At 34.9% G+C, this 22,116-nt stretch overlaps 1 protein-coding gene across 4 annotated transcripts in view; it reads left to right on the top strand.

Annotated features, from left to right (window-relative positions):
- The window catches only part of LOC123673557 (titin), a 207,111-nt gene that overhangs the window by 103,723 nt on the left and 81,272 nt on the right, over nt 1-22,116 (top strand). For 3 of the 4 annotated variants that reach the window (XM_045608125.1, XM_045608124.1, XM_045608123.1), the window contains exons 1-7: nt 5,229-5,632; nt 13,691-15,257; nt 17,344-17,573; nt 17,632-18,996; nt 19,492-21,348; nt 21,412-21,555; nt 21,614-22,015. In XM_045608125.1, coding sequence (XP_045464081.1) covers nt 5,497-5,632; nt 13,691-15,257; nt 17,344-17,573; nt 17,632-18,996; nt 19,492-21,348; nt 21,412-21,555; nt 21,614-22,015 — 5,701 coding nt within the window. In that variant the 5' untranslated portion in view covers nt 5,229-5,496. Of the gene's footprint in view, nt 1-1,459; nt 1,574-5,228; nt 5,633-13,690; nt 15,258-17,343; nt 17,574-17,631; nt 18,997-19,491; nt 21,349-21,411; nt 21,556-21,613; nt 22,016-22,116 lie in introns of those variants that run through there. The other variant, XM_045608126.1, reaches the window with a different exon arrangement.

Below are 22,116 nucleotides of genomic sequence, written 5' to 3'. Positions count from 1 at the left end.
CGATATGAATATTTTTCTCTATTTTAACTGCAATATATTTGATAGAAAATCTTTGTTTGTTAATCTTTTCTTTATGCAGGATAAGACAAAATTGGAAAAATGAGAAAAATCTAAAATAATAGCTCATTTATTTTTGAATAATTTTAGTTCTTCCACAACTGAATCAAAATTCAATAGTCCGTATTACCACCTCTTCATTCAATCAAGTCATCAATGAAATTTCAGACATATCGTTCCTGAAAGGCTAAACACAATTCCTGAATAGTTGGAGGTGAGTTTTGGCGACTTGATATTACTCTCCCTAAGTAATTCCATACGTGCTCAATTGGATTCATGTCTTAGGAGTTTGCTGGCCAGTTCATCCTATGGATATTATTCTCTTGAAGAATGATTTGAACCCTTCAAGTCTGGTGTGTTGAGGCGTTATCATACTGATAAATGAAATTATCTGCAAATTCGTTGCGCAGAGGAACAATGATTGGTTCAATGATGTTTCCTACGTAGATGGCACCAGTCATTGTTCGTTCGACGATAATAAAAGAGGTATGGCGACAGAACATTATACCTCCCAGCACATTATTGATCCGCCTTGAAAGAGCACAACTTCTCCGGTGAAATTGAGTCGCTTTAATTTGCCTGGACCTCTCCAAACCCTTTCTCGTCGAATATCACTTTGTAAACCGAATCATGACTAGTCCGAAAAAAGTACGTTGCGATATTGTGGTCAAAGCCAGTCTTTGTGGTGTTCTGTCTATTGCCGACGGGTAGCTCTATGTCCAGGTGATAGCCGAGGTCTTCTGTTCCTTAAATTTGAGGAATGCAACCATCTCCTTACGTTACTGGGAGACTACCCATCTAAAGGTTCTCAAAAAATGACTTGAAGGGATGTTACAAATACCGGTTGATTCCTTCAAGTAAAATTCTAATGGTCTTCACTTGCAGATGTACTTTGTATTCTTCCCGGTCGAACTGAGAAATTGAATGTTCCTGCATTTTCCACGGAATATTCTCAATATTACAACTCTCGTTATCCGCGGAAAACTGATCAAATTCGAATACACCAGAATTCTCCAAAACAGGATTTTTTGCTGGTTTATCGTTTTCATTTAAGTGATAAGATGAAGTGAAGATTCCACAAACAAAAAATTGTCATGTTACATTAAACAAGTTGAGAGTTGATAGGGAAGGCTAAACTTTTGACGATGTGTTCAGAAAATGAGATCGAAATGTTAGCATATTGCGGATAATGAAATGTTTAACAACTTAAAAAACAGACTGCTTTTTAGTGAACCCAACTAATTAGAATAAATATGTCAGTGTGGCTTTTGGAGTAACAAACATATCATTGTGCTTTAATTAATATAGTCGAGATGATTCTTGTGTTCTCTGTGGAACTTGGTACGTTGACAACGTTTCAATTGGTTTTTTCATGATAAGTGATACAAATTTCATTTTTCAGGTGTTCCATCGCATATGTACGGAACGTACAGGTACAAAAACACAACAAGGAGTCTGTCCCCTGAAATAGAATTTTATAGAAGACCTGAACCACCGGAATTGTTCGATTCTGTCGGTAAGTCAAATGGTCTCACATGTCCACTTGACAATTGGAATTGACGAGTGCCATTTTTTTTACCTAAATGTAATTCTAAATATTAACATTATAAACACTAAAATTGTATATTTTACTAATAAATTGTATAACACTATCTCCTCTTATTTTATTTTTAACCCAAACGAAAACATATGAATTCATAATATTTCAAAAAAGTCTATTATGTTTCACAGTCTTAAGTCTCAAAGATGACCAGAAATTAATTAATTATTCATTGGTTTTTATCTGCCCTCACTTCAAGAACTAGGTACATATAGTAAAGATACAAAAGCGGAGAAATCAAATTATATATTTCTTTCTACCTCATAATGGGGATATACTTTTCTAGGAAATTTAAGAAGACTGGTCATCAACTAAGACCCTTATACCGATAGTGGTATTATACTATGCTTAGTTCCAATAATTCCTCATATTCTGGCCACTGAATCATTAATTCGGAAAAAAAAATTGAATTTGGATATTATTAGCTAGATTTTGCATTTGTATGAAAAAAATTTTCGGTTGGAACAGTTTTCAGTGGAACATTTATTGTTTTAAGTTGTATCTCACCTTTTCTAAAATTTTGCTTTCCTTTTTGTAAAAGAATGAACTGATTCTTCCATAAAATCGACATTATATTCAGAAGAAACAGAGTGGCAACATCGTGGTGAAGGAAATGTTTTTATGAACACTCTTGTTGAACAAATCAAGAAGTCGAAGAATCATTATGTATTAAATGAAACGAACAATCTTCAAATTGTATTTTATTCGCACAAAAGTATTTTAACTTTAGCTTTAACATATTTGGTGGCGGTATTATTTACCAGTAGGTAGTAAATTAGAATAAAGCATCTGTAGATAGATCTTGTATAGAAAGGTAGCTTCTCTCAACTCAATTAGTACATTTTATACAAACTATGTATGAAAACAAACCGTTATATAGAATTATATTGAATTTCATAATAAAAATTGAATCTCCTCAGATCAGGTAAGTTTCATGGTTTTGTATTTTTATTGCTCCATTGTTTTGGAAAAATATAATGAGAAAACCTTATGTTCACCTACTACGAAATCCTTACCAAAATGAAATCTGAGAAATGAAAAAATAAATAATGTACAAATTTACCAATGGAATTACTATTAGGAATTGTTAAATTCATCCGAAATCTGTACAAAATATAAATGACAGTTAATCATGTCATTCCAGTGAAGAAATATATTGCTCCACAAAAGTTAAGGAAGTTCCGAGATTTTGAGACTGTTTCAGGAGTTTCCAGTTTCTTCAACCATTTTTTAAATATAATAGATCTAAATGTTTTCTCACTCATCTAAATCATTTTTTTGCCCATTTCTTTATAAGTAGCACAGTTTTTGTTGAAAACTTATTTTTAATAGTACAAAATCAACACTCAATAAATTGAAAAAATGAAGTTCAGTAAAGAGTATGGCCTCCTCAACATCAACATAGCTTGACAACGCCTTTGCATACTTTTGATCAGATTGTTGAAGTAGCCTTGATCAGTTTCTCTCCAGAGTAACAGTGAAAGCCATCTTGAAACGTATGAGGAGGTAGTTGATGAGAATCTTAAGCTCTTAGTAGCTGATCCCAAGCGTGTTCAATGGAAATGATGTATGGCGACTAAGAGGGGGGGGGGCAAATGTGGAATATCATGAATTTTCAGAGCTTTCTGGCTCTGAGAATGGAGAATTATATCAGAAGAATTGAAAATAAAATGATTAAAATTGGACACATGGCCAAATAAATCGTCTTATACAATCACTTTATTTTGTATTGAATCCTTAGAGGACCTTAATATTTTCATATAAAATATTTTCGCTGTCAGTGGGGATCACATAAAAAGGTACTTACTTCGAAGTAAAATAAAGGTTAATTTTTTTTTTAGAGCTTTTTTCCAAAGACATCAAAACTATCGATTATCCAGCGCACATACTTCACAATACTGCTTCCAATTCCGCCGATATGATGTCAATTTCTGTGCAGTCTATTGGTCTTTTTTTTCTATTTTTCGATATTTTTGTAAGGGTGGAACGATGAAAGGTTTTCATGAGTACGCAGAAACAACTTACAGCAATGTACTTTCTTATTCTAGAATTCGATGGCTTTCACTACTTCTAGCTATCGAACGCTTGCTGAAGCTATTAGGAATGCCATTGAAAAAAATTTTCTTAGCTGACAAAAAGACCTCAAAAGCTGTAACTGATTTCATTTTGACTCTTTATACTTTATACTCTATTTCTACTATTTTCTATTTTTACACAGTCAAGCATTTCTGATTGACAAACCGATTGATAGGATTGAAAAATCATCAATCACTGTTATTAAAGAAAAAATTTATTGAGAGGATAGGTACTAAGAAAGAGTTGAATAGAAGATTACTAAATAAATATTCTGGGAACCAAACAAGACAAGTCGATAACAAACTAAAGAATGTTAGCACGATGAATACAATGCAATAACCTTAATTTGACAGTGAAGTCAGAGATTTTTCACAACAACCGATATCTCGAATATAGTGTACTCGGCCAATGACAAAATTCGATATATTTGAATGAATGTTTTTGAATGATGTTCCTTAATGAAATCTAGTTGAAGAAACTGTTGGATATGTGAATGGGAAAGGTTTCACGCTTGAAGATTGCCGTTTATGAAAAATTTATGAACCTATTTGAATTCTTTCATTAACACAGAAATGTCAGATGAGTGGAAAGCTAAAAACATACACGATAAATAGATATAATTTCTCAATAAAACAAGAGACGATGAAATAAAGACGAATCTCATCAAAATGTGCCAATATATTCTCGCAATTCTGGAACACGATGTTCATGTGGAACGGGTGTTTTTTTTTCTATGAGATCTTGACAGTGGTTTAAGAACGAATGAACGAAATGCATCAAGTGCAGGAAGCACAGTTAAGTTATTTATAATTTATTATAAAATTACAACTTAAAATTTTATAATTATGTGAGAAAAAAATTACTTGAAAAAGCCTAAACTTGGAAATATATGAATGGGTTAAAAAAAATGGCACCAAGGATCAAGCCTAAAAGGAAGGGTACCATACCTACTTGTTTATTGTTGCCACTTTATGTTTTATTGCGAGTTGATATTATTTTCGTTCTTTATGAATTATTTCAGTGGATATGTCTGAATGAATCTTATTTTATTGGGGAATGTGTTATAAATCAACTACCAAGTGCAAAAAAGCCAATAATCCTAGAAACCCTGGATTATTATTAAATGAATACCTCTCAGATGAGGTTTGGATTATTTTTTGTGTGGTAAATCAACCTATTTCTGTGCCACTTGTCCCGGTCGATGTTCCAACATTTATGGCAGCCCTACACTAAGATTATTGGATTATCAGGTGAAAACATACAAGACCATGGCTAGAAAGCCCGAAATTGTCCGTTGTCAAAAGGTGCATACGGTAAGCCGTTAGACCAGGTATTCTGCCACCTGTACGTCACCAAAATCCCACATCCAGGTTACTCTCGAAACACGGCATCCAGAAATAGAACAGAATCTCACACGGGCATCGTCTCCAGAGCGACCCCTCTCCGACCACACCTGCCACCTCCACAGTAGGAGAGCTCTCTCTACCGACTCGCTCTACGCTCTACATTAATCGCTCGCAAAACGCAAACGAACGACGTCTTGGTGAAAGATATCGGGGATGATGACTTGATGATATTTTTTGCTAATCACTAGCAAGGAAAACGAAACAATCTCGTGACTTACAAATAATATATAGACTAGTTGAACCTAATTCAATTTTTTCGACTCATAGACTCTTCAATAATTCGCTTAGTTTTTGTGCTTTTTGTGTTTGTGCTTTAAATTATTTTTTTTCGACGAGTGTGATTTTTGTGGCGGCATCATGAATCGACAGCAGAATTCTTTGACGCAAAAGCAGGAGACCCAAATGCAGCAGTCCCAGTCTCAGCAGTATTCCCAGCAAAGGGTTACCCGAACTGAGCAACATGTCACAAGACAGGTTACTGGACACACAACAGGTTAGAAGAAACCATCCGAAAAAACTCAGCCTACCTTCTAAGTTGCAAAAGATATGAATTATAATCAACAAAAACCTTCAACTTTTCCCCAAACTTTTCTTATTAAAACTATACAGTTACAAAAAACAGTAACCACTAACTTTGGCACATTTCACAAAAAAATAAGATTATGCAATTGTTGCCATTTTAAATATTATTCTTCATGATAATTATAAAGTCCTAGAATATTTCACCTACGCAACTACCGAATTAGCGAAGAGTTATTCTAAAACTTCATTTATATTTTTTAAATCCTTCCTAACTATACTTTTCCCATTTAATATATTCTGCAAATTTACTTTTGATATTGAATTCATTGCAATATTAACATCAGAATTATTCATCTATACCTATTATTATACAGGGTGTTCCACCATTGACGGACACTACGATCACGATTAAGCCTTGAAATTTTCGAAATTTTTTATCGACACAGTATCATTCTCAAATTGTTTAGAAATATACATGGTGCATTCTATGCAATCATAAACTTTAATAAAAAAACAGGGTGTTCATTAAGTGAAAACACATGTTTAGTGATTCACACTTTTTTGGTACACCCTGTATATTCCCAAACAATTTGAGAATGTAGCACTAATGAAACCATAAGATACTGTGTTGAAAAAAAATCGAAAAATAGAGACAGATAAATATAAAGACATTATATGTGTTTCTAAGAAACTTCAAATTAAACTTCACAAGGATCCAATGTCATTCAGGTGAAAACAAAAATATTGAAAGTAAATGAAAGATGTTACATTTAAAGTGGACCATTTCGAAAAATATTCGATAGGCTACTTTATTGACAGCAAATAACAATGAAAATCTGTGATTGACGCGTCAAATTCCTACGAATCATCATGGATCCACCCTGTATTCATTCAATTGTTATTTACTACATCATGACTTAACTGAATGGTATCCCAGATTATAATGTTTGAGAAGTAGCAACAGAGAATTTCAAACATTCTGTACAAAAATAGTTTTGAATACCGCTAAGAAGGGTTGGCAGAGTGTTTGCCAAGATATATACCTATTTTTGGATTCTAGTCATGGCAACATCTCGTAGCATTAGGTGTCTGTGAAAAATTATGCTCTGTGATTCAATTGACTGCATAAACTTAGATTGCCACTGTCCATCGAATATTTACACTTTGAGCTTATCTATTGCTCTCTATTGAGGAAAATTTATATGATTGCTGAAACTCGCTGCTACTCAAATCTTCCAATATAATTCAATCTTCATGTAACTATAACGTACTTTGTATCCCCCTGAAAAAAAAATTCCTTGATTATTAACAATTTTTGCGACAACATTTATTGGAGAGTTTAAACTATTCATGAAGACAGTAGAAGAAAACCATTCCATAGGAACCTGATAAATTCCGCATCATCTGGGTAATTTTCCGTAATTTTTTTAGACACCAAGTAAAACTTTCTGTCAAGTAGCAACAATCTATCCCTTATAAGGGATAGCAAATTCATAGATTGGAGCATACCAAATATTTATATTCGAAGGATGACAACCCCATATAAGAGGCTTGAGATTTTTGATAATGAGTAGAAATGATAATGATTATCAATTATCACAAAAAAAAAACAACATACAATGTTTTCAGTATGATTTTCAGCGATTCAGGAAATAATCTATCCGTATACACTCGAACAAAGAATTTGAATGGATCAAACTATCAATATTTCTCGCATAAATTCTTTTAGAAAAATAAATTCATTTGCAATGATTCCAAAATAAGATCCTTCGTCTGCTAGGCGGTTTCAGGTTCTCATAAATTCATTTCACTTTCAACTTTGATAACAATTTTGATAGTTTCAATAAAAGCCATAGATCCTGTAATACAACATATGGAAATTAGGTATGACAATACCTGTACAAATCTCACCAATTGCCGAAATTGGTCTTTCTCTTGGAAGAAATCAAATATAATTAATATTGAAAAATAAAGTAATGATATAATAATTGAGACGAAATAGAATTATTTTGACATTTACGAGATAAACACTATGAAAAAAATATTATTAAAATTGACGAAAATTAATCTGATGAAAATACGAGCCGCGAAAAAGAATCGAAACGTTGGCGATGTATTAATAAGAGATTGAATCAAAGTTGTCCAAATTCCTGTAATAATTATTCAACTTTTAAATATAAACTTTACTTAATTCAAATTAGGAAGACGTAGCAATTTAGAAATAGCCTCTCTTCAAACGGATATATTCGTGAAATATATAATGCCATGTAATCAGGATAACAAACTAGAAAAAAAATATATAAAATTACTATTCCCAGCGAATTTATTGAAATAGAGTTGGTTGATTTTTCTTATTGTTTATTGATAACTTCTGTTATATATTGAAGAATATTTTAATGGGATATTCCAGAAGTTCTACGAATAGTTATAATTCTGTTTGTGTCAAATTCTCTCATCTTTCCAGTTATAAGAATGGAATAAAAAGTTCGAGTTCATGAAAAATTTGAATGAAATTGAAATGTATTAAGCTTTCATAGCCTATTTTCCATGTAAATCGAGGTAAACAATTAGTTTGCATTATAACAATAGAATGAAATTAATATTTTCACTGTGCATAAATCAATATGAATTTCTCTCTCTTAATATTTACATTATTTTCGTTGTTATATCTGTAAAATTTTTGTTCCCATATTCACTAAAATATGTAAATACCGTGTTCCACTTACTTCAATTTTATTACACTCGCAAATTTGAACAAAACTAGTCAGGGCTGAGCAACATGAAGAGAACAAACGATATTCAGAATATCAAGAATATTATTGATATGTTTCCTTAAGTACCCATCGTTATTAAAGAAATACCTTAGGTATTAGCATTGGTAAAACGGAAGGGATAATTATTTTTATTGAAAATATTGAAACAGTTCTCATTTTATTTTAGAAAACAAATATAAGAGGAGGGGTATCAAAATAATAGTGGTTTTAAGAAGAGAAACCTCAAATTAATTTCTTTCATTGCAGTTTTCAATTATACTCGAACGAATTGATTCAATGTTTTGGGTTTGAAGCGCATAATCGATATATTCAATGGCGCACAATAATTAGTAAAAAATGATATTATAAATCGAAATAAATATTCTTAAAATTGATCGAAAGTGAAGAAAAGTTGAGGATGCAGAACTTATAAAACGATACAGTGAATAAGTGGATCTCTCATTGCTGATTTAAAAATAGTTGTTCCAAAAATGGTTGCTTGAAACTCGATCTTCATACGTTAAAATAACTTGGCCGGTCCTGTATCACTCCCCACCTAGACTATACACTTGTGGGAAGTGACAAATACATTTATTGGTTTTATGTAGAGACTTTGAGGGATGGATATTGAAAGTTCTCTATTATTTGAAATATTCTATATGCATTTATATTTCGGTTTCGATATTCTACTTCAGAATAAAAAACAATACACAAATAAAAAATGATGAAAGCACAGACTTAAGTTAGAGGAACTCTTCAAAATAATTTTGCTTCCTGGACACAAAACTGCAGTCAGAACTTCCTAGTCTATGGTTTACCATGAAAACATAGAATTACTAGTGATACTGTCAACACAATATTAGTTGGAATAGTTATTTATAATACAAGTGCAGAAGGCATTGATATTCTTCCATGAGTTCAAAATTCGAGTTTTTGAATGAACGAGTGGTAGAATGAGCCTTCTGTACGAGTATTATACATTATTTTCTCTAATTCATTGCATTCCTATTGAAATTAATGAAATATTTCCATACATATCATTTAGTGACTTTTGCATTGAAAAATGTTGGTTGGCAGAATTGATTTCTTTAAGGCAAATTGATGAATTGACAGATAAAGCCGTGGCGGAAAGTTCGAAGTACCAACATATAATAATAAAATATAACCATGAAAACTGTGCGTTTCTGATATATTCTCGCACGATTTTGTTCTACAAGATGTGGAAGAATGAACGGAATAACCACAGAATTAGAGAAAAATTTTTTATAGGACGCAAAACAAAATTAATTGACGCATGCTAGAAAGGTTCAATTTTTCTGGCGTCGATGATTGAGTGGTAATATTTCATGATATTTGAATATATCGTCACCTATTCATCGAAAAAAATATTTAGCATTTAAATTCAACTATTTTGGATTAAAGCATTCCATTTATTGAAATTAACATGTTTTTTGAAAATCAATGAATCTTTTCATGAATTCAATACCCCCGAAAATTTTATTTTTTATGTATTTCATTCCGTTGACCCATCCTACAAAAAACCAAAAAACCGTTTTTTCAGAAATATTCTGTGATTTGAATTGAAGTCAGATCAGAAAAAACTTATTATTAATCCGTGTGGAAACTACAGAGTTGAATATTCGTGTAAATCTCTTCGTCAATGACCTTTTACTGTACCGGGTTTTTCACCATAATTTGACCCCCCTTCAACTTTGTTATTAAAAGAAGTACAAAAAAATGTTTCCTACAAAAGTTTTACGAAATGGACTAGTGTTTTTTAAAATGATTTCACAAAACGAAATATATACAGAGTGAGCCACATATTGATAGCAACTTCATTTTTTCAAATGGAACACCCTGTACATTTTTCTATATTTGACTAGCTCTTTTACCCCTGATTTCAAATATATATCATATGTTTTGGCCTATCTCCACAGAGTTTCAAATTTTAAGAACCACCTGGCATGCAAGCTTGCAGTTTTCAAGTGGTAGGCTGCGATAACTCAAAATGCTCTTTTTTGAGTTATCCCGTTGGCAACGATATGACATATCATTTTGAGTTATCGCAGCCTACCACTTGAAAACTGCCAGCTTGCATGCTCAGTAATCAGTTTTCAAGTGGTAGGCTGCGATAACTCAAAATGCTCTTTTTTGAGTTATCTCGTTGGCAACGATATGACATATAGTCAAATTGCCAACGAGATAACTCAAAAAAGATAATTTCGAGTTATCGCAGCCTACCACTTGAAAACTGATTACTGAGCATGCTAGGTGGTTCCTAAAATTTGAAACTCTATGGTACTCAGAATAAGAGAGATAGGCCAAACATATGTTATTTATTTGAAATCAGGGGAAAAAGAGCTAGTCAAATATAGAAAAATATACAGGGTGTTCCATTTGAAAAAATGAAGTTGCTATCAATATGTTGCCCACTCTGTATATATTTCGTTTTGTGAAATCATTTCAAAAAACACTAGTTGATTTCGTGAAACTTTTGTGGAAAACATTTTTTTGTACCTCTTTTAGTAACAAAGTTAAAGGGGGGTCGTCAAATTATGGTGAAAAACCCGGTACATGAAATTTCAGTGAAATTTTAAGGAAAGATAATGTTATATCCAAATTCAAAAATAAAATCCCTTCAACCTCCCAACGATACTTTTTTCATGAAATTCAAATTAAACATCTATTTCACTATTTTGAACCTAGATGTGTATTTAATTCATTAATCAGAATTAATTTCCTTTGTTATAACTTCATAACCCCTGAACGGATTTTGACCTTTGAACTAAACGAGATATTTAAACTCTGAAACTATACCTATTCCTTATTTGAAATCTCTAGCTCTTTCATTCGTGACTATTCGTGCCCCTGGAACAAATGAAAAAAGCATAATTATTTTCAATGAAGGAATATTTTTGATAGATTCATTCCATACTCAATGGAATGTTCTACAATAAAAATAGATCATTCATGGATAAATTGAAATCGTTAATTACGAATCATTCCAAATATGGAGAAAAAAAATATATTTTTGACCCATATATGACAAAAATGCGAACCAAGTTATCTATCGAATACAAACGAGAATATTATAGAAAGATTGGATGCATTTTCGGAATTCACTTTATATAAATACAGAATAAAGTTAATTTTGAAAAATTTGTCATTGTGCTTATTGAATATTATTATAAATGTTATTGTACATAATTCAAGGCTGAGAAACGAGTACTATTAAGCCTTAAATGTGTAAAAATACAACAAGCTCCAATATGAACACAGGAGCTTTGGAAGCTAGTTCACTAATGCACCAACTGCGCAGTTTAACATCACAGAAGTGTATATAGATATAGGTATTGTATAAAAATTTTCAGGGTGTCTATAAATAGTTGCGAAAACAGTTAGGGACGATTTTTTGTCAAAAAATAGGATGGGTCTTCCATATAAACTTTTTTTTACAGCCCGCTGAAGATGTCGCCCGAAAGATAGTTTTCAATTCATGAAAAGTTCATGATTGTTTTTTTACATTCATTTTATATTTGTGCCAGTTTAGAATAAAAATATCGTTTTGACATCCGCGTATTGGATAAATTCAAGATTGAAAATGATTTCAACCTCCACAACTCAGGCGTATGTCTTGATTTTTTTTTTCGAAAACCGTGAATTTCAGAGAAAAATTACAAGAGACATACTTGTTAAGAATGGATCAGTCTATCAAAAATTAATTTTCTTATTGTAAAATATGAATATAGAAAAATATTTTGCGAAACTAGTCTGAGGGGTGTCTTTATCTAACCTTGGAATCATAGAGGAACACCACTAAATTTTTTTCTGAATGCTTTCTCGTTAACTTAATTTAATTTTTGTGAATGTTTTGGTTTCAAAAATGAAAATTGAAAGCTACTTTTCGGCGCTATCTTTAGGGGCTGTAATTAAGCAAGGGGGCTCAAAAAAAAGTTTATAGGAAAGACCCACCCTATTTTTTGACAAGGAATCACCTTCTAAATTTTTTTGCCACTATTTATACACATCCTGTATAAGATGTAATTTACTAATCGTAATATCATGGAACTCTACTGCCATGTATATGGAATTTCTTGTTATAGCTGCCAGAATTGGATTTGACCAGGGATTCGTCATTTGTGAGTCGGTCACTATTATTTCGAATTATTCTCAACAAGAGATTCTAAAATTAATGAAATTTAGGTAGAATAAAAAGGACTGAATAATTCAAGGCCGAAATCAATTCTGTCCATCCGGTACGAAAAAGAATGATATAGAAGAAAAGTTGAGATTTTATATTATTAGAGGTCCATTCACTTTAATTCTGATGAGTGTGGCAAACATAGTTTTTGGTTTTCCGTATCATGCCAAAAAATATTTGAAAAAAAAATTTTTTCAGCTCCAATTCATACACACTGAGTACATATAAGTATACCTGGGCTTTCATAGAATAACAAGAACTATAGAAATCAAACGATCAATTTTTTTTCAAAGGATCTTCAACTTATCATCGATAACTCTAAATGCGCCTCAAGAATAACACAAACTAGAACTTCAATTTGAGAATTGAATGTTGATCATGTAAACATAATGATGAACTTAAATCTTCACAATTTTCAAAACATTGACATTTGGATTGATCATCAGTTTGGTTAAAACCTGAGTCACATATTGGTGGAACAATTTTTAGCTGAAAGGTATTATTTTCATGAAAAAAAAAAATATCATCTGAAAACCAGAACAAAACAGTCATTGTAGATTTAACATTTTTATTATGTTAGAATAATAATAATTATCCTTTCAGCACCAATTGAAATAAATTATATATAATTATGCGGATTAAATTAAATGACAAAGAAAAATAAGTGAACATATCAAATGTAAGCAAGATCGCAATGAACACCTATACAGAAATCTGAAATAACCGACAATACTCAGGTCTAATACGACTTGTAAAGGCAATAAAGAAAATAAAAAAATTAATCTTCAGCGTATCATGCATATTAGTTTCATTTTATCTATGCTCTGAATGTTAATGGAGTGAATAGAATTGATTTATAAGAGAAAACAAATAATGCAAAATAGGTACACATCTTTGGAACAACAAATTTTCGAACCGAGACTTCGTAATCCACGGTATTTACAAAATAACTGAACTTTGCAATACTTTTTGTACCATTTACCTAAAATTCAAATTATAACAAAGAACATATACTCGAACAATTAGATTACTAATGATCCAAGTTACTTGAAACCTAACCTTATATATTTTCCAGTGCAAGGAGCGCATCAAGGATACCAACAAATAACCGGATTCGGCCCTAATGCCCAACCTCCAGTCTTCGAGAAGGTATTCAGTAATGCCCGTTTCGCACAAGGCGGTGTGGCAGCATTCGAAGGCCGCGTGACCGGAAAACCACAGCCAACTGTGACTTGGACCCGCAACGAAGCCCCACTAGTCAATTCAACCAAACATAGATTGTCCTACAACGAAACGACTGGAGACATCACCCTCCAGATACATCAAATCGGCCCTGGTGACGAGGGCGAATACGTGTGCACCGCCAAAAACCAATATGGCGCCGCTATATGTTCCGTCTACATCCAACCGGAAGGAGTGCAAATGCCCCACGTACAAAGACAAGGATACCAGAAGGTAGAAGAAACCACGACCTACACAAACGGACACTTTGTAGAAGACTTCAAAATCGATACGTTCGAGTATAGATTGCTTAGGGAAGTTTCGTTCAGGGAGTCCATAACTAGACGATACGTTAACGAAAAAGACTCGGTTATGTCGACAACCATAGAAAAATCACTGGGACCACCAGCGCCACCTCAGATAGCTCAGAAACCTAGAAATTCGAAACTTCTCGAAGGTTCCGACGCTGTTTTTACCGCTAAGTTATCTGGTAACCCAAGATCGAGGATCACTTGGTTCAAGAATGGACAAAGGATCACAGAATCCCAAAAATACGAAACGAATTACTCAAACAATCAAGCTTCATTAAGAGTCAAACAGGCTCAAAGTCAAGATTCGGGACACTACACGTTGCTCGCTGAGAATCCTCAGGGTTGCGTGGTATCCTCAGCCTTTTTAGCTATTGAACCTGTAAATACTCAAGAAGGCCTCATTCATGAATCTTCCTTCAAACAACAAATGACAGAAGTTGAGCAAACTGACGCTGGAAAAACTCTAGCACCCAATTTCGTCAGAGTGTGCGGTGACAGAGATGTTACAGAAGGAAAGATGACTCGCTTCGATTGTAGAGTAACTGGACGTCCCTACCCTGAAGTGACATGGTATATAAATGGGCGTCAAGTTGTAGACGACCATAACCATAAAATATTAGTGAACGAATCTGGTAATCACGCCTTGATGATCACCAACGTGAGCAGGAACGATTCAGGAATTGTCACCTGCATCGCAAGAAACAAGACTGGAGAAACTTCATTCCAGTGCAATCTGAACGTGATCGAGAAGGAACAAATGGTGGCTCCAAAATTCATCGAGAGATTCTCGACAATGAACGTAAGAGAAGGGGAACACGTTGTTCTGCAAGCAAGGGCCGTAGGAACCCCTATCCCCAAGATAACGTGGCAAAAAGATGGCGTTGCACTCGCCCCAGGGCCGAACATCCGCATATCGAGCGATGGAGGAGCTTCGGTTCTGGACATCTCGAATGTCAAGTTGACTGACGCCGCTTGGTATCAGTGTACCGCTCAGAATGTTGCCGGTTCGACTGCCACCCGCGCCAGGCTATTTGTCGAAACGCCACAAGGACCAACCCCCGAACCAAGACGTCTGCACCTGCCTCGTCCAACGAAAGTCATCGAACCTGAGTAAGTATTTCAAATTCCTTTTTCGAATATAAGACTGACACCCAGTTGCAGAAACGTCCATTAAGGTTCAATGCCGCATTAAAAGTAATGACATTGATTTCAAGGCATTCAGGCAATTTTTCAATCCTTGAAACCGCAACCTCCGAATAACTAGTCCGATGCTCAAACAACTAAGCTTCCTCGGTGGCTTTCAGAATTGAAAAATTGTCTGAATGCCGTGAAATTGATTTCATATATTAACATCAGACGTTAAAACCATTATTCACATTAAAAGTAATTCTTCATTAAACCAATAGACTCCTTCTATTGGAGGATTATATTTTAATGGACGTTCTTGCAACTGGGAGTGCAAGAGATAGATAGTGTGGTTGAGAATATTGGTGAAACTGACACCCAAGGCGAAAGCCAATCGAATTAGGAATTACTTTTTCGTTTGTCATGTTACATCCTCCTCATTATTTTGGTATATTCAATTTTTATTTCTATTGAAGTTTTGGATTTTGTTATATTTTTCGATTTAGAAAATTCAATTTTTTTCCATTTTGTTCATGTCTTGTTAGATGTTTGACATCTAACTAATAGTTATATAGAATTTAATCAACTTATTACTTTATGTGTGAATACATATTTTATGTTGAGATGATTTGTATATTTTATCAATAGATTTTGCAAACTATGCTACGAAAAAAATCAAATTATTGGAATGTAGAACTACCAAAATACCATTTCAAAACAAACTTCAATAGATGTTCAAAGTGTCTATCGTCCCACCCCAATATGTTTCTTCAGACACTTTAACAAGTGACACCTCACATTTACCAGGGCACTTCAATTTTTTACCGTGTATACCTCCTTATTATACATCCTAGTGACATTTGTATTTCATTTTAGCAGTTGGTCTGACTGTCACGGATATTGACAGATTATGGAATTTGAATTGAACATTTCGAATTTTGAATAATGTATTATATTAATATATGTATTACGCGTTAAATTCGTGAATTATATCTGACGAAATCGATTTAACACCACCAAAATTCAGAGAAATTGCGAATAATGTTGCAAATCATTTCACTTCATCCAAATCATATTATATTGACAATTGGCGTGTGTTGAAATTTGATAGGATCGGAAGCCAATGTAGGCAACCAAAAAACGAAAAATATAACTGAAAACAATGCTTTGATGAGTTACAGCACTGTTTTCAGTGCTTACTGTAATGAACTCATTACGATACTAAAATAGAGAAAAAAATCAATTAATTAGTGTACAGGGTGGGCAAATTTCGATGTTTTAGCACTACAACTTTTAAACCAGAGGAGATAGACAAAATCTGATACCCACTTCTCGGTCTCTTTTCCTGAGAAACTAACAAGGGTAGTATTCATTTTTGGCCACCTTCTTTTGTTTTCGAGTTATTAGCGAAAGTTGGAAAAATGGCGATATCGAAAAACATCTATATCTCCGCTAATACTGATGATAGAGCTCTGAAATTAAAACATTATTAAGCATAGAAATAATCAGATTGATGAAAGGACACTACTCTTGTTATAGGAAGCTCAATTTTTCTGTGCTCGTCAACAGTTAAAACCATAGAAATAATGAGAATCTTAGGTAAAAAAGGTTTTTGACCATTTTCTATTTTTTATATTGATACGAACCATATGATGTTATATATTTTTGAAATCAGGAAAAAATAAGCTTTCAAAAAATAGCACAGAAATCTAGGGTTCCCATTTGAAAAAACATAAATTTGGGTCATAGCTTCGTAATTAAAAACCCTTTTGAGAAGACGACCACGCCACTGGATTCCACGTAGAAAAGTGCCTCTATAATGTTTTAATTTTAGAGCTCTATCATCAGTATTAGCGGAGATATAGATGTACAATCCCTTGATTGTACACCCTGTACAATCAATTTTTATCAACATAATTAGGGGATAGTCGTCTTTGACAGACATAGAAAAAAATAAAACGTTGAGGAGAAAAGTCTCCGAAAAACATTCGAAAATACACAGAGCTCTCAACATAACAATACCCCAGTCTCCACTCTACTCACAAAATCATTAAAATACCTAATATTTCAGACCCGAACCTGGCCCAGAAGTGATTTACCTCCGTCATGTTGAACGTGCCAGACCTCACGCACCACCCTCAGAAGCTGACCGTGTTTATCCACCGCCTCAGTTTATAATACCGCTGCGTGATGCTGTACAATTTGAAGGAGGTAAAGTCCATTTCGAAGCTAGGATAGAACCTGTTGGCGATCCTTCCATGATCGTGGAATGGTTCGTCAATGGAAAACCCTTGGAAGCAAGTAAGTTCATCAATTCTAATTGTTAAGAGCGTTTTTAATCTGACGTACCTACTTGCAGGCTCCAGAGCTACTTCCATATTCCGTTTCGGATTTATAGCACTAGATCTGATAAGCTTAGTAATGAGAGATAGTGGAGAATACACCTGTAGAGTAACCAGTTCTACCGGATGCGTAGAGTCCAGAGCTCTACTCTCTGTCAACCCTAGAGCTTCGATAGAACAAACTAGTCAACATCCGGAGAGTCTGCAGTACATCCAGCAACTAGAAGACTACTCCAAATTCCAGAGGAGCGAAAGCTACGACGAAACGGTTAACCAAAGACCACATTTCATCCGACCGCTCCATGACCTTGGTGAGCTCCAGGAGGGTAGAAATGCCCATTTCGAAGCTCAGCTGACACCTGTCAGCGATCCGACAATGAAGGTGGAATGGTATAAAGATGGAAGGCCGATCACGGCCAGTTCACGAATCAGTACGATATTCAACTTCGGCTACGTTTCTCTCAATATTTTGCACCTACGGGCCGAAGACGCGGGATCTTACACTGTTCGTGCTGTTAACCGTTTGGGAGAAGCTATAAGTACAGCTACTCTACAGGTCATCGTCAGATCCACTGTAACCGGAGATTTGGGAATCCCGGAACAACAAAGATATATCGAACAAGTGGAGCAGTTGGAAGCTTACCAACAAAAGCAACATCAAAAGTATGTTCTGGAAACTCCAGAATGTTTAGCTCCACCGGAATTCAAAACTCCGATAAAAGATCAACACCAAATACGTGAAGGAGGATTCGCTCATTTTGAAGCACGTTTGGAACCCGTAGGCGACTCGACCCTTAAGGTTGAATGGCTTAGGGATGGAAAAATCATCGAGGCTAGTTCAAGAATAACTAGCTTTTTCAATTTTGGATACGTCGCTTTAACAATCAAGGATGTAACTGTACATGATGTAGGTAATTATACCTGTCGCGCATACAACGCGATTGGACAAGCTACCACTACAGCTCAGCTGAGTGTGGTCAGCAAGAAAGATATTGTCTTCGATTCACAACACCCAGGAGGACTACAAAAAATTCAACACTTAGAAGATTCTAGCAGATACTCCAGGAAAGAACAAGAAGAAGTAACTGTTACGCAAAAACCAAGATTCATGGGACCCCTTAAAGGCACCAACAAAATTGTTGAAGGACAAAGAGCTCACTTTGAAGCTCGAGTAGAACCTCAAAACGACCTGACCATGAAAATTGAATGGTACCATAATGGTAGACCTATTCAAACTGCCAATAGAATACAGACATATTACGATTTTGGATATGTAGCTCTTGATATTATGAGTGTTAGGGCAGATGATGCAGGTACTTACACAGTAGTTGCAAGAAATGCTTTGGGGGAAGCCCAATTGTCAGCATCAATGGTCATTGAAAGTGAGTATCATTATTTCTCATTCCTGAATTGTATCGAAATTAATTTATAATTTGCCAATATTGATATTCAGAACATAATTTCATTATAATTCAAATTTTAAAGGAGTCTTTTTTTTTCTTTATTTATGAATCTAAACTAAATTTCTTTCACCATTTCTTTATCTGTTCAGTTGGATCAGGTGCTTATAAAATCTTTGAACTCAAAAAATTAATATCCTTGTAAAGATCTCATCAGAGTAGATAACTTTTCATATGTAGAAATTTTTTCTTTCAAGTTATAAGAATAATCTCTCTTCGGTTCATAATATCTTTTGTTGGATATTCCCATTAAAATTATGGGTCATGGTTATTAGTCCTTTTTTTCTGTCTCATGATTCGTTTGAAATCAAGAAGAAACTCTTTTTCTACTAGATTCTTTCATACTCTCAGATCGTCGATTATTCAATTTTGAGTTATATTCAATCCATTAAAAGTATCTTACTTTATTTCTTCCAGCTCGTGCAAGCATCGACACAAGAAGTATGCACAGGGGAACTTATGATAAAACCAAACACTTGGAGGAGTCCAAGTTTGTAGAGCCTCAATATCAAATCGAAGAGATCTCTAAATCTAAACCGATATTTGTGGTACCACTCACAGATCCACAGCCAGTGTCTGAAGGCAGAAATGTCCACTTGGAATGCCGGTTAGAACCTATGGGAGATCCGACCATGAGAGTCGAATGGTACTGCAACGGAAGGCCAATCACTGTTGGATCTAGATTCCGAACCTACAACGATTTTGGTTTCGTGGCACTCGACATCGTTCATGCTACTGCAGTCGATTCGGGTGAATATACCGTAAGAGCCGTGAATCACTTAGGTTCTGCTCATACATCAGCTTGCGTAAGAGTTATAGGAAGATCGGATATAATCACAGATACTCAGCATGAACAATCGTTGGAACAAATTCAGTATCTGGAAGATTCATCACGTTATCGTAAACAGGTAACCGAAGACGTTCAAGTACTTCAAGCGCCTCAATTCACTAGACCGTTGCATAATATTGAAACGGTGGAAGGCACGAATATTCACATGGAATGTCGCCTCCAACCTATTGGAGATCCAACTATGAAAGTAGACTGGTTCGTGAACGGTGTACCTGTAAAAACAGGACATCGTTTCAGACCAGCCTATGACTTTGATTATGTTGCCCTCGATCTGCTCAGTGTATACCCAGTAGATTCTGGAGTTTACACTTGCCAGGCTAGGAATCAATTAGGAGAAGCAGTGACATCTTGTTCTGTTAGAGTCATTGCCAAAAAAGATTTACTTCTTGAATCGCAACATCCTTCCGGCCTGGAGAAAATTCAATATCTTGAAGATTCTTCTAGATACAAGAGAACTGAATTCGTCGACGAACAGGTCACAACAAGGCCCAAATTTATCACAAAACCCAAAAGCTACGATAACATGTCTGAAGGTTCACATGCCCACTTTGAGTGCAAGTTGGAACCTGTTACCGATCCTAACCTTAAAGTCGAATGGTTCAAAAACGGTCGTCCTGTTACCGTTGGTCACAGGTTCAGACCAATTCACGACTTTGGTTATGTTGCTCTGGATATTGTCGACTTGATTGCAGAAGACTCTGGAACGTACACGTGTCGTGCAACAAATCTTGTAGGTTCGGACGAAACAGTTTGCGCCCTAAGATGCAGAGCAGGTGGACAAATAATAACATCGTCACAGAACGAACAAGGTCTGCAACAGATTCAGCACCTTGAAGACAGATCCCGGTACCACAGAAGAGAAGAAATCGATGAAACCACAACTCAAGCACCTATTTTCACCACGTCTTTGAAGAACATTGAAATCAAGGAGGGACAGCGGGCTCACTTCGAGTGCCGCATAATACCGGTTTCAGATGCTACGATGAAAGTCGAATGGTTCCATAATGGCCAACCGCTGAAATCAGGATCAAGATTCACGGAAACCAACAGCTTCGGCTTCGTGGCACTAGATATTCTTCACACATATCCTGAAGATTCTGGAACTTATACATGTAGAGCGACCAATGCTCTGGGAGAAGCTGTCACTTCATCCGTCTGTTTGGTGCACTCTAAGAAATCCATTTATTCTGAAACTGTGCACGAGGGTGCTCTTATGAAATTACATGAACTGGAAGATTCAAGTCGTAGTCAACGAACAGTTGTACAAGAGGAGATTGTCACACAAGCTCCAGTATTCACAATGCCAATCAAGGATCTACAGGTTGCTGAGAATCAAGCTGCTCACTTTGAAGCTCGTCTCATTCCTGTTGGTGATTCCAGACTTAAAGTGGAATGGCTTAGGAATGGAGTACCAATTGAAGCATGTAAGTCTTAAAAATTTTCGAATGATTTGAAGAAGCAATTTCACAACAAATTATATTTTTCAGCAAATCGATTGACAACAATGCATGATTTTGGATATGTCGCCTTAAATATGAAATATGTGAATCCTGAGGACTCTGGTACTTACACATGTAGAGCTGTCAATGACTTGGGTGAAGCAGTAACATCTGCCACTCTATTCGTGCAATGTGAGTTGTACCATTTTAATTAATTCTCAATTATACTCACAATCCTTCACATTCACAGCTAAGGCTTCACTTCAACTGGAATCGCAGCATGAAGGAGCTCTTCAAAAACTACGTCAGTTGGAAGATCATACAAAATACCAACGTCGCGAAGAAGAAGAAGTTGTTGTAAACCAAGCACCGCATTTCACTACACATTTGAACGGACCAGCAGATTTGGTCGAAGGACAGAGCGCTCATTATGAGTGCAGAATAGAGCCATACCCCGACGCTAATCTTAAAGTTGAGTGGTTGCATAATGGTAAACCACTGACCACTGGTCATAGATTCCGCACTGCCTACGATTTCGGCTTTGCTAGTCTGGATGTATTATCTGTATATGCCGAAGATTCCGGAGAATATACTTGTAGAGCCACAAACCGTCTAGGTACAGCAAAATCATCAGTTACAACAAATATAAAATGTAAGTGATTTTCAGTATATAAATTTTACCAATGAACTACCAGGATTTAATCATTCAGGTATTTTTTTAGTGAGGTGAAAGTCCCACACAACTTTCACATC

This window comes from Harmonia axyridis, chromosome 2 (genome assembly GCF_914767665.1).
Source record: "Harmonia axyridis chromosome 2, icHarAxyr1.1, whole genome shotgun sequence".
Lineage (NCBI taxonomy): Eukaryota > Metazoa > Arthropoda > Insecta > Coleoptera > Coccinellidae > Harmonia > Harmonia axyridis.
Note: the sequence above shows the minus strand (reverse complement) of the source record. Positions and strands in the feature narration are given on the sequence as shown.